Source organism: Athene noctua, chromosome 3 (assembly GCF_965140245.1).
Source record: "Athene noctua chromosome 3, bAthNoc1.hap1.1, whole genome shotgun sequence".
In the NCBI taxonomy this organism is placed as follows: domain Eukaryota; kingdom Metazoa; phylum Chordata; class Aves; order Strigiformes; family Strigidae; genus Athene; species Athene noctua.
Window position 1 is genome coordinate 80,718,814 of NC_134039.1, and position 16,841 is coordinate 80,735,654.

A 16,841-nucleotide genomic window follows, 5' to 3' on the forward strand; every position below is an offset into this window, starting at 1 on the left:
CCCTATACTAGAGTGAACAAACATGTATGTCACTGATGGATCTCAAAGCATTTTTCAAAGGAGATTAGCATTGGTTTTCCCATCCTCGAGGTGCAGAAGCCAAGGAGTGGAGGAAGCATGCATGCCTTGTGCATGATCTGCTCTCCTGCACACTAATCCACAAACACATTGCTTTAGATCTTCATGTGCCTTACAAACACCATCTGTGTTTATATATTGAAAATATATTATCCCTAGTCTTTACACACTCATGTACATAAATGACAGAGCTTTTTAAAAGCACTCATGTTCAGCTCTTCAATGCTCAAGGGGTCATGCTGCATGGGCAGGCACTAAAAGAAGTGGCAGATTTTCAGAAAAATGTGACTTACTGAGCTGTTTTGGAAAAAAAAAAAAATCTGTTCTGTATTTTGATGCATAATTTCCATCTGAGTTCGTGATAAGTCTGGCCCATGAAATGCATGTGGCCCATATTCACACCCAGTGTGTGCAGCTCTCTGCCATATGGATGAACTGTTAGCGCTCAGGAGTGTGTAACACCATCCCACCTCTTCACATGTCTTGAGAAGCATTGGAAATTTGGGGGGTTGATGTGGATACAGCATCCTGGCTGAGGTGCATCTGAGCAAGCAGCACCCATATCATGGAGCTCACCTAGGAATTGTCTTACCTGACTTGGAATGTCTGAAAGTTCTCTCTGTTTTGAGCACCAAAGGCATCTTGGCCCTTAGGTTGAACTAGTCACTTGACTTTTTATTTTCTGGAATTAGGGTGGAGGGCTTTTTCCCTCAAGAAGGAAACTGGGGGTTTGTGTTGGGTATGGAAAAACTCACTAAGCTCATGGTGAAACCTAGGACTTGATCAGAGCAAACTCCCCTGCTTCTCTGCCACATCAAGTGTTCCTCTCTTCTGTCAACAGCTCTGCTCAACCACTGCTTCTTGTCACTTTGCTGAGATCTTGCTTTTCCATGGTGAAGGGAAAGCAAGTGCCTTTGTGCCTCTTAGCTCTCAGTTCCCTCCATCCTTCTCTGGATTTGGGAGAGGAGAACCTCGATTTGCTCCTTGTAGTCTTCCTTCATCCAAACTCTGGCGCTGCTCAGCTCATGCTTAGTGACCACCCGCTCCCATGTTCCCATCTATAGGGCTTTGGTGTTGATTTCCCTTCTCATGGTACACAGAGAAGCAGAAGGGTTTCCCTGACTTTGTTGCCTGAGAGTGACCACAGCCCCATCCATCGCAGAGCAGCAGATAGCACAGATCAGCCAATTTTCCAAGCGTCAGGAGCAGTATTTTTCATGCAGACAGACTGTGCTAAATCAGTTCCTTCTCTCTGTGCTTTGAAACGTTCCTGTTTCTTGCTCTGACAGACTAGCAGAGTTTATATTGATCTGACAATGCAAAAAAGCACATAGTGTGGGCTTTAGACACCTGGTGGAATAATAACACAGAAAGGAGGGAGGGCAGAATCATCATATTTTAGCTTATATTAACTAGGAAGTCTGTCTTCTACCTTCCTTTCTTTTCTCTTGGAAAGCATCGTTTGTTTCGAAGGGAAGTGAAAAACCCCATGGCCTGGCATCCTGTCTACAGAAGGAAATACTGTAGCAGATCTCCAGCCATGTATGTTATAGTCCTTCTGAGCTCCAAGACAAAACTTGGAGCCTCCAGTTCCAAAACCAAAGGCTTCACCATCTGTGTTGGTACCTGGGGCTGGGAGCAGAGACCAGTGCTGGGTCTTTTTCTCTCCCTGAGGCTGTGCAGTGGCTGATGAGTCCTCTCCAGCTCCTGCAGCAGCTCTCCACCCTCTCCTGTGAAGAAAAGCCTAGGTGGAAACAGCCTGCAGGCCACCAGCTGGGTCATCAGCCTGTAGTGAGAACCTTCAAACCGCTGAGAGGCACAGAATCAAGATGACACTAAAGAAATAAAGTATGTGCCTTGCTGTGTGCTCATACACTGTGTGATCAAACTATAAAAACAACTGTTGTCTTTGACAGCCACTTTGTCGATAGACAGAACTGCTGGGGACAAGCTGATGTGAAAGCAGTGTGCTTTCCTTCTCCCTTTTCCTCAAGTGATGTTCATGAAATACCTTGCAATTAGTCAACCATCATGTGCTCTGTTTCAGAGCTTCACTTTATTCAGATACTTCATGTTATCAGCTGTTTTCATTTGGGATTTCTTTAAGCAGCAAAAGCACTAAGGCGATACGAAACTCGGGCTTGGAAAAGCGTGGAGAGCTAAAGCAGCTCCACACAGAAAGAAAGCACTTTGCTGAAGAACTAAACCACAAAGTCACACATCTCAGAAAATTTTCTCACTTCCCCCTTTCACCTTATTTTATTCTTAATTTCAACTTTGTTATAACCAATGGAGCGTAACACGCAAGAGCCTGACTGTATTTTCATCCCTGCCATTGTATGTTACCACCACAGTAAACTCACTGCTTTATGTCTTGCCTTGGGTAAATTCATACTAAAACAGGAATATCAGTGCATACTTACCATCCTGGGGATGCAGCAGATATGTGACACTAAGAAGACAAGAGAGAGCTCAGCCACTTGGAGTTTCATCTGCTGGGGAAGCCCAGCAAAGCAAGCTTGAGGTTCCCTGTGCCTGCCTGAACACTACCCACATGACTCTTACTCCAAGCGTAGCAAAGCCCTTCTGCGAGCCTCTAGCATAACTTTACAACTGAGCCGAAAAACGTTTAATGCAGACTTCATAGAAAAAAATCTCACTCACCAAGTAATGTACCTTATGAGAAGCCATATTTTGCATAACATTACTTACCGGAGGAAACTCTTGTAAGAAGACAGTTTATTGCCATGGCAGTAACTGGCTGACATTTATGAGAAGCCTTGTTTTATAAGGCTTTCCGTTGGCTGCAATGCTAGGGCCCCAGTTGTGCTCACAGAAAATGAGAAGGAAAGCAATGTTATTTAGCATGCATGATACTCCAGAGGCGTGCTGGTGTGAATAACAGTGGGGGGTAAAGTCTGCTTGGATCGCATGGCATTGTGCATTCCAGAACTGTAAAACTGGGGTGAGTTAAAGGGAAAAGCTTGTTTTGGCTGAAGCTGTCTTATAATAAACTCCATACTTTGCATGGCCAGCCTGAAGCTCAAAGAAGTTGTTGGTACATCTGAATTTTTGCTATGGGGAAAGGCCAGGGCAAGGGTAAGACTCGGTCTGTCCTGGCCCCAGGAAAGGGGGACATGGATGTGGGACAGAGCTGGCAAGAGGGAGGATAGGATCACCCAGGAGAGCCTGGCAGGCTCCTGTGCCAAGAGCCAGCAGCCGGCAGGGTGAGGGCAATGCTGCTGGAGACAGCTGGGGTTGCAGACCCCATGGCAATGGCCATGCACCATCTGGGCTCCCAAGCGAGTGAAGCTGATGGTGGGACATCCACCACCACCTCCTGGATGCCAGTGCATCCAGCCCCATCAAGCCGCAGGAGCGGGTGATTTTTAACCCGCAGAGCTAAAGCAGAAAGCCACGCTGTCCTCAGTTAGCCCCCCAAGACCACATCTCCCCTCTCTCTGCAAGGCAGCTTTGCATCAGAGCTCAACTCAGGTGGTGCCAGCGGGGAGGCCTGCCAAGCTCCTGTGGACATTCTGCTCCCTTCTGGTGATCTTTCAGGACTCACCACGGGAAGAAATATCATTAAATTGAGCTTGGGGTCCATGCAGTGGTCAGGAACATGCCTTGGCTGGAGGGTGGTGGGTCCCTGGGGGACTGAGCCGTGCTGTGGGGCTGAGCTGGGTCCGTGTCGCCATGGATCCAGGAGTGTCGTGGGGTGAGCCCACACCAGGGGGGTGCCTGTGTGCTGCCTTAAGGTGTGTCGAGAGAGGAATTTCCAAGAGCCAAAGAGTCTTGGGCAGTTCGTATCCCATTAGCAGATGGTGGAATTGTGCCTGTGCACCCTGAAGGGCTTTGCAGGGCTGAGTTGTGATCTGTAACTCTGCAAAGCAAAGTTGCTCCTCACTTACAGTGCTCTGTGCAGGAGGAGAGCCAGGAAAGGTCTTGAATGACTGTAGAGGAGTTTCCTCAGGCCACAGCTCATTTATTTCTTAGCACCTCAATCCACAGGACCTTGGAAATCTCATATGTCTTCTATACCTAAAAGTTTTATTGATGTTATTTATTAACAGTTGTAAGAAACTATAACAGTATGGAAGCACTGTTGGACCGGTATAATAATATCACAAGTGGCTTCTCTCGTACATCTTAAATAGGCCAACCCAAGTAGGACAAGCCCATTTTGGGATTCAGGCCCAAGTGAGCAGCTGGTGCAACCCCAGGGAACACCATCAGTATGGCCCGGGGAGGAGCCTTGCTTGCTCTGTGCTACCTCTGGGATGGCTGAATCACTGTTGTTGAGGAGCTTGGGGGAAACTTGTCTGGATGTCTCCTCCACTGGCCAAGCTGACTGCAAAGCTGGAGGCTGTGGTATGAAATGTCAGGGCCCCCGTGCTGCAAACCATCCCCCTGGCCCCATTTTTCACACTGGAACAACCTTCCCCCGGCAGCTGCGTCCAAGCAGATGCCACACGCTGCTCCATGACAGCTACCGGGGTGGTTTTTCTTTTTCTCAGTCCAGCCTTTTCTTTCCCCCAGTGCCAAAAGAAGGGGGATTAATGTAAAAAAAAAAAAAAATAAATCCCACTGAAAACAAAACACAAACAAAAGCACCGCAGCGAATGAAAGCCTCCAGCTTGCGCCCCGGGAGCCGGCAGCCACGTGCCGCGCTGGAAAGCCAAGCGCCCTGACACACGTGCCTCTTCTCTCTTGCAGATGACGGAGGGCCGCAGATGCCAAGTGCACCTGCTTGATGACAGGAAGCTGGAGCTCCTCGTTCAGGTAGGAACTGCATATTTTGCCATGCAATAGTTTGCTAGGGCTGTGGATTTTATCCAGGGTGGGGAGAGAAAAGGGTTTTCAGCTGAATTTCTCAGCAACTTCACACTGTGATTGCCTGAAGAGCTCTGGAAAGTGCGGTAGTGCTGGGTGGGAAGAATCTACAAAGACATATCTGTCGAAAGGACTAATTCAGGACATATTTTGCTTTATTTTGTGCCAAAACTGTCCCAGTCACTGCCAGTGAGATAGTAAAGCAGCTCTGGTCATCTTTGATGCTGTTACTGTATCACTTAGCTATTTTTTGAGGCGTTGCCGTTGCTTGGCTTTGAGAAATGTATTGCATCTGCTTAAAATAGCTCCAGCATTTGTTTTTGTCTTCCTTACTTGCCATCCTAAATTGCTGGGGTATGATGTGGGGCTCCATGCCAGAGGTGGCCGTGCATCCACCTGCGCCCGGAGCACCGCCGGCAGCAAAAGGGGCTGCAGTGGTGGTGCCACAGGCAAGCACTGCTAGAGATGTTACAGAGGCTGTAAATCATGTGTCAGGCACAAATGTGCATTAAAATAAGTCTGTGCTCCATCTGCTTTTTTATTTAAAAAAAAAAAAAAAAGGAAAATTAAGAAAAATTAGTCTTGTGCTGGCTGTGTAACAATGGGCTGATTGAAGCTGTAGCATCCTGTGCTTTTCTGACTGTTATGGCTCGTGTCTCAGAGATCACCAACGGGTTAATAACAAGAATTAGAAGAATGTCTTTCCTTTTGCAAACGCTGCTGGCCAGCCACAGGCAACCCAAGATGCAGGAAATGAAACTTCCCATAGTGCCCAAATCCCCCGGCTGCAGCTGATAAGCTGGGAGGGGGGCAGCATCCTACCCAGCACAGGCAAACCTGAATGGGGATTGCTGAAGGCGACTTGAATCGCCGGAAGCACATTCAGCCTCGCTTTCTGGAAAGTTGCTTAAAAATACCATTAACAAAATGTTAATGGGTAATGTTTTTTCAAGTACATAGTCGCAGAGGAGGTAAAATCCCTCAGCTCCCCGTGACACTTGCTGCGGTCAGAGAGTGCCTGGATAACCATGAACAAGCCAGGCCAAGGCTGGAATGAGAACAGCTAAATCAGGGTGACTAATTAACAGAAAACACTGTACCAATGGTCTCCGCATGGCGAGCATCACTGTACCAGGCTGCACCAGGCCCACTGATGCTTAGCAGCTGGCTGGGGGAAGCTCAGGCACCTTCATCACAAGAACACAGCACTTGACTTCCTATTTCATATAAATGCTTTTTTACATTTTTTTTAGTTCAGTTAAAAATAAATGGACTATTTGAGAACAGCTCTGCTAAAGCACTGCTCACAACATTAATAATCACTGTTTAAAATATACGAGCTGCCCTGGAACCTGCTTATTTGGGGTTTTTATTAGTAACACAAAAAAACCCACGGTGAAGATGACAGACCAGGAGACAGGTTTGGGAAGCTCTGCATCCTATTCTGAGTGAGCAAAACCAATATCATGTGATATTATTTTTTTAAGTGTTTGATCACACCTTCAATGGGCATTTCTCGTAATCAATACAGGAAGCAAATTGCTCTGTAAATCACACTAACTAGTTTGCAAGTGACCCGTGGTTGAATTTTATTCGTACAATAAATTATTTTGCTGTTTTCAAGTAACGTATGAATGGGGAAAGCCAGAAGGGGTGATTATGAAAAATTCATGCCCAGAAAAAGCAATAACCTCTGTTGCATGCAGGTTGACCTAGATCTCTGAGTACCACCGTGCCCCTATGTGTACAGGATTGTGCACTGAGGCATCTCAGATGCTTTTCTGGTTAAATGAGGCTTTTCAGTGCTGTTAGTTAGCCTCTACTCAGGGCGATAGTAGGTAAATCACTTTTGGGTGGAGCAGACGACAGAGGAAGAGGATGTTTGGATTGAAGTATGTCTCCAATATTGGTGCTCTTCGCAGACGTCGTCACAACACTTGGGTTTGCCTGCCTGTAAAGCATGGGCAAACCACCAGCTTTGGGGTGGTCCTAGGGCAGCTCTGCCTGGGGCAGGAGCAGGCTGATGCTGCCCAGATGAGTAGTGCTTTGCCCTGACAGGTCCTCAATCAACTAGGCACCCTCCAGGAGCAACATGCACTTTGCCCCGGGGAAATCTCACCAACTGACCTTTATTGTTTGTAACTGGTGGTGAGATTTCAGATAAAAGTAGCTTTGTAAGTTTTGAGCACCGTTATTTTTATCACCTTATCTTGTAGCTAAACTGAATAAGAAGCTGTAAATAAAATGTTCATCCAACCCCAAGGTTCTGGCTATCACTTCAAAGCTGTATTTTTCTGTGGGTATCTTGCCACGGGCTGAAATGGAGTCCTGATTTGCTGGTTTATGCCATGAGAGAGCTTCTTCCATGGCTGTGTCGGGCCTTAACATCTAGACCTGCATTAGCTTGAATCACTTGGGAGCCAGGCTTTTAAATTCTCATGTGAAATTTCTTCCTTCCCACCAACCTCAACCTTTCCTGGAAGCGTTTCCATAGCTAATTTCACATTCCTATGGTAAGTTTAGGAGAGACCGTTGGGAATCAGTAGAGCAGATTTCTCTGCCATGGGTGCGATCAAAATAACATCCTAACCTGGCTTTATGCAGCCTTGTGTGTGTGATATCAAGTGCTCTGCTTAGAAAAGGGTTCAGGGATCCTGCTGCTGTATGTTGGCATGGAAAAAAACCAGCAGAAAAATCTGGGTCTGATCAAAGGAGGGAGATGGGTACAGCTCCCTCAAATGGACAGAGAAGGGCTCCTGGAGCATCTTGAAACTGCTTAGGCTGGTGACTCTGGGGAGCTGAAATTATTTCCTCTCCTGCTGCCTCGAGTGCTGCTGGGCAGAAACAGATGCATCTGGGAATGATCAGGGTGTTTGCAAAAGACAGTATATTAAGCAAATGTACTCCCTTTTTTATCTGCAGATTAGCTGTGATCAGACTCAGGGGTTTATGAATATGCCATTCAAAACACATCAATTGATGGTTAATAAGGACCATACCTCAGGCTACAGGGGGACAGCAAGTGGTAGCTGTGCTCCTGCAGTTGTTTGCAGGAGTCAGCCTTGGCCCTGTGCAGCAGCTCTGCCAGACCAGATTGAAATGTTTCAACACTACAAATTCTCTCCCAAAACTACAAAGACCCCTCAGACTGGCCACACATCTATTGCCAGTGGGACCCCCCCCACACATACGTTTTACTTACATTACTAAGCCCCAAAAGTAAGATTTTGGCTCAGAGGCAGCTTTTATAACCCCTTCTGTGAACGTTGGCTTGCTTCAGTGTTGGCATGGGGTTGGGGTTGCCACCACCAGGAAAGTGATCCTGGGTTTAGTCAATCGAAGGGTCTTGACTAAAGTCTTTTCCTCCCAAGTTGAGCAGCTGCAGAGTGGTACATCAGCAGCTAAGGAAAAGCAGAAACACAGGCTTTGCGGATAAAAGAAAGCCCTCCCCAATGTGTTTCGTCAGATAAATGCTGAAATTTAGAAGGGCTAATCATAAAAGGAGACAGAGGAGGATCATATGGAAATCTCTTCCTGAGGGTCTGAAACTCAAAGCATGTTTGATTTGGGATTAGGAAGAAGAGTTGCATTTGGTATGTGTTTCATTTGATAAATGCCTGTTGATGATCTGGTGTGTGTGGCAAGTTTACATAGGATATTTTCTTGACAGTGTTTTCTTTCTGAGCAGGAGCAGAGTGTGGCTCCTCGGATCTTTTTACAATGTTTTTTTTACTGTTTCTGTTTGATGCATGTTTAGTTTATACTACAGTTTTGGTTTTTTTTTAAAGTGTTTGACTTTATCCAGCTAATCCTTTTCAGCAAGTCCCTTTTCTTGCTTCTGGAAAATGGATTTGCTCACATTCTCTGCTCTCAGCCTCCCTATCTGTTATATTATTTCCCTGTGACCGTGTATCATTTGTCTGTTGCACATGAAAGGTTTGTGTTGATTTATTTAAAGACTTTTTTGTAATTGGCAATTCGTTCCTTTTCATGTGGGTTTTTATAAACAAGACTTTTTTCCGGGCTGGCTGAATCAGGCAGCCTGGCTCGCTCCCGGCTCCTCTGCTGGCTGCCGGTGCCTGTTATCTGACGGTGGCTCCAGCAACTGTCATCTGAAAGTGTTAAGCCTCCTAATTCTTTCTCTCTGGAAGAGTTACTGCAGAAACAGAGCTCATCCAAGGCTCATAGCAGAGCTGTCTGTGGGGTCCAGAGGGCTCTGAAATTTGATAATAGGAAATAACTGGGCTTTTTTGTTTCTAACCTTCTCCCTGAGGAACACTGAGACTGATTTGGAAGAGCCAGGGAGAGACATGGAGGTCAGCACCACACTAGTCTGTAGGTATATGGTTGGTTAACCCACCTAGATGTCCATTTTATCACTTCTTAAGTAACTCTTGCTACTCAGACAGCTCAAGGTAAGCTAGGAAAGCTGGCAGCACTTCTGTCATCTCCCAGCTGTGATGCAAATGCATCCAAAACCGCATCAACAGCGATACATGTATACACACAGCCAGAATTAATGGGATGCACAGAACATCCCTTTCCAACCATTTTGCCTTGTGCACCAACTCTGCTTTGAGCAGGTCAGGAGGCCTTGGAAAACCCAGGACTTGTCTTCTGCATGCCTGCTGTGCTGCAGCATCTCGTCCCCAGAAACCACTCCAGACTGGGAGACGCTGGTAGGTGTGAGCCAACGCCGGGCTGGCAAGATGCCTCGTGGGCTGGTGACTCACTGCCGCAGGGGTGGCTGTCACCAACATGGCCATCCCGGTGGAGATGCTCAGTTCAGAGCACACCAGTGTCCCTTGCTCCTCCAGGCTCAGGCTCACTGGGGCCAGGCTGAGGCATACTGTCCCTGGGGGGAGATACAGCATCTTCTGAGAGCAAGAATTCCACTAATAATGGTTAGAGGGAGAAATAAAATATTCCACTCTACTCCCAAGATGCTGTTAAGAGTTTTTGCAGTATTTTCAGTATTGCTCGTGGTCAGGAAATTGCAGTCAGTGGGGGTTTACCCATGTTTTCTTGTTGCCTCACTTCTGTATGCCAGTCAGCAGGGTGGTTACCTGGGTCGGCACAGTGAGCAAAGGTTCCTTGTCAGGAAGTACTGAGGATGGCATCTGCCTGCCGTTGGGGAGAAGCTGTCTAATTTTAGATAGATGTTTTGCAGGAGGACCACAGCAATATATCCCATCCTCAGAATGGGATAAACAAGCCCCAGTATAGGCTGAACAAGGAAGGCATTGGCCTGGGAAGCCACAAAAATTGCAGAAAAACAGGGCCAAGCCTTGCTCCGCTGCTGACACTGGGATTCCCTTTAAAAGCACTATCTCTCGGGTTGAGGCAGAAATGCAGCAGTGTGGCCCTGACCGTAAATGGAGATGTTTGGGTGCCAGTAGCAGTCTTTGCTGAGCAGGAGAGACAGCTTGGTTCCCTGCAGCGCTTGCAGGCTCTGCTCCAAAAGTGCTTTTAACCATCACTGCGGAAGGCAGCAGCAGCCAGCGCTGGGCTGGGAGCGAGGAGGCAGGAGCAGGCAAGGGGGTGAGTACTGCCCTGCTGGCCCCACTGCCCTCCCTTACACCTTTGCAGGAGCAGCACGGTGAATATATTGCTGGGGTTGCTTATAGGGCATGTCCTATAGGGCATGGAGAGCTGGGATGGGCTGGCAATGATGGCCTCAGTGAGTGTCCGAGGGAGGCTCCCTGCATCCCCACTTCCCACCCAGCCTCTCCATACCTGCAACAGAGCAGCTGGAAATTGTCCTTTCGTCTTAATGCAAGGGCTCAGCATTGGCTTGACAACTGTCCTCTGAGTGGCTTTGTAGGTTGTGGGTTGGTGTGTTGCTCCCCTGCAAAAAAAAATTTGCATGTTTTCTGTAGGGCAGACAAATAACTACAGATCAAGCTGAACTCAAGTGGAATTTTCTACTAGGAATCTGGCAGGATCCAGTCCCTTGCACTGAGAAAAATGTGCAAAAATTGGATTTGATCATAATTTAGAATGGGTTGGAGATAAAGGGGTGCTCAGAACTGCCTTCTGGAAAGAAGGCTTTGTTTTCCCTAACTCACTGCCACACTAGGACTGTGGTATAAATCTGATTTCAAAAACAAATCCTGATTTAATACAGCAAAACTGTAGTCCAGCTCAGTAAGTGTTTGGAAAATTGCAAAGTAGATTTTTGAACATCTTTGGCATTAAAAATTAATGAGATCCACAGCTTTGGATCAACTTGGGAGCTGTAGAAGTGTCTGAGGTGGGATTTACATCACCGGGACAAACCACACAATTCCCCCTTCACAGCCTGTGGCTCCTGGCAAATGAACAGGGTGAAGCCATCTCTCTCCTGCAAGAAAGACTCCTCCTGGCCTTCCACTGCCTCTTGGGGTCCCCCTTTGAGAGTTTTAATCATCTTAAATACAGCAAGCATGGCTGCAAATAGGGCAAATGTATGTCTGGATTCAGTCACCATGGGATGTGGAGGGATGGAGGAAAGACTGCTCTGCACAAAGGGGGATGGGGGCCTGGGCTCAAGATTCAGGTCTGTGGTCTTGCTGAGCAACAAGTGAGCTGTGAGTTAAGAACTTTTCTGCCGAAAAGTTGGCTGTTTACCGAAAAATAACATTAGGAAAATATGTTTAGCATTGCTCCAAGGGGTATGTGGTGCTGGGAGCATTGTTGGCTTTCCCGGTCAACGCACCTCCTGCAGACAAGGTTGTTGCACAATACCTAGATGTTGCCTTACACCAGATTAATGGATAAATGAAAAATGGACCAAGAGAGCCAGGTCTGCTCCCAAACCCAACCTTTCAGCCTGCAAGACATGACTGTGTTGATCTCCTCTACAGAGCCCCCCTAACTCCCTCAAAAAGCATCCACCACTGCCATCAATGGCCTACAGAGCATCTGGTGTCAAGCTGAAGGGCTGTAGCTCAAGGGTTCATTTCTCGTCTTAGGCTCCAGTGAACCCAGAAGCCCACAGAAGTCAAGCCTGGAGGGGAGAGTGTTTGTTGGGAAATGGAAAAGCACAGAGGCATAAGAGAAATAAATTTAATGTGCAGAGGTGAGGAGTGGACAAGAGGGATCTCAGGAAGAGTGAAGCTCGATTACAAGGTCAAAACTGAAGGGATTTGGGACAGGAGGTGGAATGAGCATCTCAGAGGGAAATCCTGAGCAAGGCTCAGAAACTAGGGGTGGAAGAGCCTCTGCTGTGCATCCTGGCTTGGCCTCAGCAAAGCCAATGCAGTGGTGCTGGCCCCGAGAGGCTGGTCCAAGCCCAGAAGCTCCCAGGCGTGCTGTGTGCTCCAGCTCCCCTGGACTCACCGTGGGTGACCATGATGCTCAGTGAGAATGGACACGGCCCCTGTGCTATGGACAGCACTCAAGGGATGGATCTGCCGGAGGAGAACATGCTCTAAGGTCAGCTCCCAGCAAGGCAGGCTGTGGGGAACAAGCTGGCAAATCAAGTTAGTTGGTAAGATTCACCAGGAGTGGGATCTGAAGAGGCCAAGTAGGGTGCACAGCTCCAGGACAGGGATCAGCAGCAAACCCAAGTGGACAGGGAGTGTGGAGAGCCTCCAAGAGCATCTGCCGTGCAGCAGAGGTCAATCTGGTCAAGCAGCTCCAGAGAAAGCAAAGCTGTGTCTAAGAAAAGCAAGACTGGGAATTAATGAAACTCAGCAGGGATAGCTCAGTCCCTCCAGAGATGCATGTAGGTTAGCACAGGCATGGGAGGAGCATTAGCAGAAGATGGGACAGGTGGAGGCGGGGGACAATGATCTGCTGGGAGCAAAGTCACCCCAGAGAATGAGTCAGGTCAGGGCTGCCCTTGCCTACTGCAGAGGTATTTCTGTGTCTTGAGGAGGTTAACTGGAGGGGATGGTGCTTCTCTGGCATGGTAATGCTGCGCATTCCCCTCTTTCTGAGCTGCCTGCTGGTTTCTGAACAGAGCTGAGAGCAGGTTTTATCGTTTTGTGCCCTAAGACCCCTGTAACCAAACCCTGCATGTCTGTCAGGTTCCACGTTAGGAGCCTCGGGGAACAGACTCCCACAGTGAAGTGCTTACGGTCTCATAATGCCAGGGAATGGCAATCACGCTCCTCTGCGGAGTGAAATGAGGGTGTGATTTCCAATGGTCTGCATAATCAATATCCCTATTATCAGTCTTCTAGAATAAATTGCATTTAAACTAATACAGGCTGGGGAGCTATCCATGAGCTGTCAGGAGAGAGATAAGCTGAAGACATGTTTATTCATACCACATATGCTGAGAGCTGGATATTCTTTACAGCTAGCCAAATGTGGGTGAAGACATTCAGCAATTTTTTTTTCAGTTCTTCTGCTAAAATTTGTCAAAGACCCTTAATTTTGAGCACATGTGGAGCTTTTCAAATTTACAGGGGGAGGCTGGTGACAATCCCAGTAAAACATCTGGTGAAGGGGAAAGCACTTTCCTTTCAGATTAATTAAGTCCTAAAGTTTTGTAAAGCATCAGCAAATTAAATGGTCTTGGTGACCTCCCACCACATACACCAGTACAGGAATGGCACATCCAGCATCTAACGGCTCTGTTACAGAGAAAACATCTCACTTACAATTACTTGGGAGAAATTCAAAAATTCACTATTGTTTCTGCCCAGCTCAGCTGCTCCATGGCTTCAGTGGAGCTTTTGTTTGCGCCTGGGCCAACCTGTGAGTGTCCAACAGTGGCTGTGAAATACATCATTGTATTCCATGAGATGCTGCTCCAGCCATGGCAATGTCCCCCAGCCTCGCCTCCTCTTCCCTGGGACCACTGCAGGGCTCAGCCATGCGGCACCACCAAGCGCAAAGGTAGAAATAAATTCAGTTTAGGAGCAGGATGATGGGGCTGAAATGCACAGAGCTCCTTCTGCTCCTCCTTCATGGTAGACCAGCCCTCGTGTCAGTGCCACATCCCATCCCCGGCCTCCAGCCCTGGCTTGCCTGAGCGCCTGCCTGATTTTAGTTCATGGCAGGCAGCAGTGAGATTCATCTCATTCAACGTAAGGCACGTACGGCGTGGGTGTCTGAGCTATGCTTTTACAGGCAGTAGAGAGAGGAGGGTACTTGTAGGGCACAGCTGAGCTCATCCTAAAATGGATCGTCTGAAATGAGTCATGCCCCTTTCTCTCCTTGACTGCAAAAGGACTCTCTGTAACTAGCCCTTGGGTAGGTGTTCACGCTGTGGGTGGTTATGTGTGGCCAGATCAGTCCCACTTTGGCTGCGACTCCTCCTTTCACTATCTCCTGGCTGGACAAGAAACCCAAATAGTAAATTCGTGTAAAAAAGTGCTAAATGTGGCACAGGGCAAGAGCTGCCTCCTGGAAGGCAATGGAAATGGAAATAGAAAATTATTTTTTATAGCACGGTCTGAGCAAGCAATTTTGAAAAATAATAATATATGTACTGGATTATTTCAGGAGCTGTTGAACAGTCTAGAAAAAGTGCAGCTCAGAAGAAATGATGAACAAGGCAGCATAGCAGATTTGCTTTCAAGCTGAGGTAAAAAATGTGCATTTCCAATCCGAGCTAGCATTTCAGGATAGAGCATTTCCCTTTATTGCTGCCATTGCACTGCGCAGTACAAATACTAGGTTGATAGTGAATGAGAGATGCCAGGCTTGATTGTCTAAGCTACATTACTCAGCTTATAGAAAATTGTTTTCTATTCCCTTTCCCCTCCCTTTTCAGCCACAGGCAAATGCAGCTTAGACAAAAGATCTTAACTTTCAGCCAAAAGGCTCTGCCTTCAGCACGGCACAGTGAGAGCCTCAGCCATGAGTGAGGCTCCTGGGCTCAAAGGTACCACACGTAATGAGCAAAAAGGGTCTTAACTGTCTCACTGGGAAATGGTTTCCTTTCCCTTTACCTTGCTGCAAGTAACCAAAAGCGGCAGCTGACTGTGGCTGCGTGGTGTCAGGCTGGAATGGTTTGCCCGCAGCGATGCACTCGGGCTGGTTAGTTTAGGGCAGCCAACATGTGCTCACACAGACACGGGTTTCAGCATCGCACTTGGCAATGGCACTGAGCGAAGCAAAAAGGAGCTGGGTCTGGCATCGTGGTGCTACCAGCTAAGGTTGCTGGGGCTGTTGGATCCACTGGCTGCAGCATGTGAGGGAAAGGAGACAGCTGCGACCACGCAGAGGGGGCGGGAGCCTGGGGACGGGCAGCGCAGGGCTGCGAGGACACCGTGATGCCCTTCCCAAGGGACACCTGAGTGCTCCCCACCCCACATCTTCTACTGTCCCCATTCATTCCCCCTGCCTTTGCCCAGGAGTGTGTTTTTTTGTTCCAGTCTCTTTGGAAACGATACAAAATGCCATCCCCAAGTGATAGAGCAAATCTCCATCCCCCAACCTTAACTGTATTTCCAGTGTGTGGCTTGTCAGTCCTTTCTGTCTTTATTTCAGGGAACTGCCTACTCATGGGCAAGCTTTGGGCAATCTGATGTTGAAATGGATTTGTCTCTCTTTGGTGGTTTATTTTCCCAAATTCCCCTCTTCCCCCAGGGATGGATAGCTTGCTGACGGCAGCACACCCATGAGTTTGGCGCCCTGAGAAGGAGCGAGGCAGGCACAGTGTCTTCTGCGAGCGCAGAAAGGCTGCCTGGGGCATTCGTGCCGGCCACGATATGGGATGTCATCAGAAAAACCATCAGCTTTTCTAATTTTCAGCACAGAGGAGATGGGTCTTGGCTTATAATTGGGTCATGCTTTAAAAAAAAAAAGTGCATAACGTCATCGTGAGCAACAAGGCATGTGGTCTTACATTCCTCTCCCAACCTCTCCCAGAGAAGCAATCCTTTTGGATGAGAGGCTGCTAATATAGATAGGATGTCTTTTCTTTACCCACTATCTGCACTCAGAGATGGCTCATCACCATTATGTTTGAATAAAAACTTTTCTGTTATTACCTTTGCTGGAAAAGTGCCCATATCTGTGGAGTAAGAATCTAAACCCACGTTGGGTCTTCAGAGCTTCAGTCTCTGTCTCAACTTTGAAGATGATTTTATCTTAGTAGCAGGTCAAAGCAGATGCCTGGAGGTAGAGCCAGCAAAATGTGCCAGCTCTGGAAGGTGTTTACCTTTGGGAAAATTGATTAATAGTTTTTGTTTAGTGATTCATCCCTATTTTTGGAGAGGACTCTGCTGTGCTGCCTGTCTCCAGCATTCCTTTTAGCAGAACAAGAATAATCCCTCCTCTGCCAAGCAGACAGCAGGCTAGTGGTGCAGCCTCGTCCCTGTCACATCTGCCTTCAGGAGCCACCTTCCCTTTCACCACCTGGAAAAACATGGAGCCATTGGTACAGGCATTCCCTCATCCTCACATGGGCACAGGTGCATTTTGGGCCACTGGGACAAAAGGCTGCCAAGCTGCAGAGGTACCTCTGGCTTATTGCTAGGTGTATAACCCAGTGGTTATGGTGGAGAATGGAGAAATAAAGGGAGGGTTGGAGCAGGAGATGCAGCGGTGACTAGATGCAACCTGACAAGATTGTGAACAGGCCAGCAACTCTGAGCTCATTCCTGCCCTCCTGATTTGTCAGCCCAGAAAGTGTTAGAGACTTCGTCTTGTCAGAGTGGATCTTCTAATGTCTCTAAGTTACACTTGTCTCCTGGAAAATAAATGAATTAAAGAGATTTGCCTTTGCCCTTTTTAAGAATAAAATAAAATAAACCAGCCAAGCCAGTTACACTTCATTTCCCCTCCTTGCTTTAAAGCTGGGATGAGCATTTCATGCACAGAGTTGTTCTAACCCAGGCGGTGAAGTGGGCAATGCCATTGCTCACGCTTCCCCAGTCTCTGATACTCCCTGAAGGAGACCACCTCCGCACCCACTCCTCAGCCCCACGCAGCAGTCAGGTCATTGCATGGGACGAGCCTCCAGCTGCTGAGCAGCTTGAAGACAAAAA

General features: G+C 47.7%; 1 protein-coding gene across 6 annotated transcripts in view; it reads left to right on the plus strand.

Moving 5' to 3' along the window:
* The window catches only part of FRMD4A (FERM domain containing 4A), a 379,560-nt gene that overhangs the window by 239,393 nt on the left and 123,326 nt on the right, over window positions 1-16,841 (plus strand). For 5 of the 6 annotated variants that reach the window (XM_074903460.1, XM_074903462.1, XM_074903458.1 and 2 more), the window contains exon 2: window positions 4,795-4,860. The exons of the other annotated variant lie outside the window; for it this stretch is intronic. In XM_074903460.1, the coding sequence (XP_074759561.1) occupies window positions 4,795-4,860 (66 nt within the window). The remainder of the gene's footprint in view (window positions 1-4,794; window positions 4,861-16,841) is intronic. 6 annotated transcript variants of the gene reach the window in all.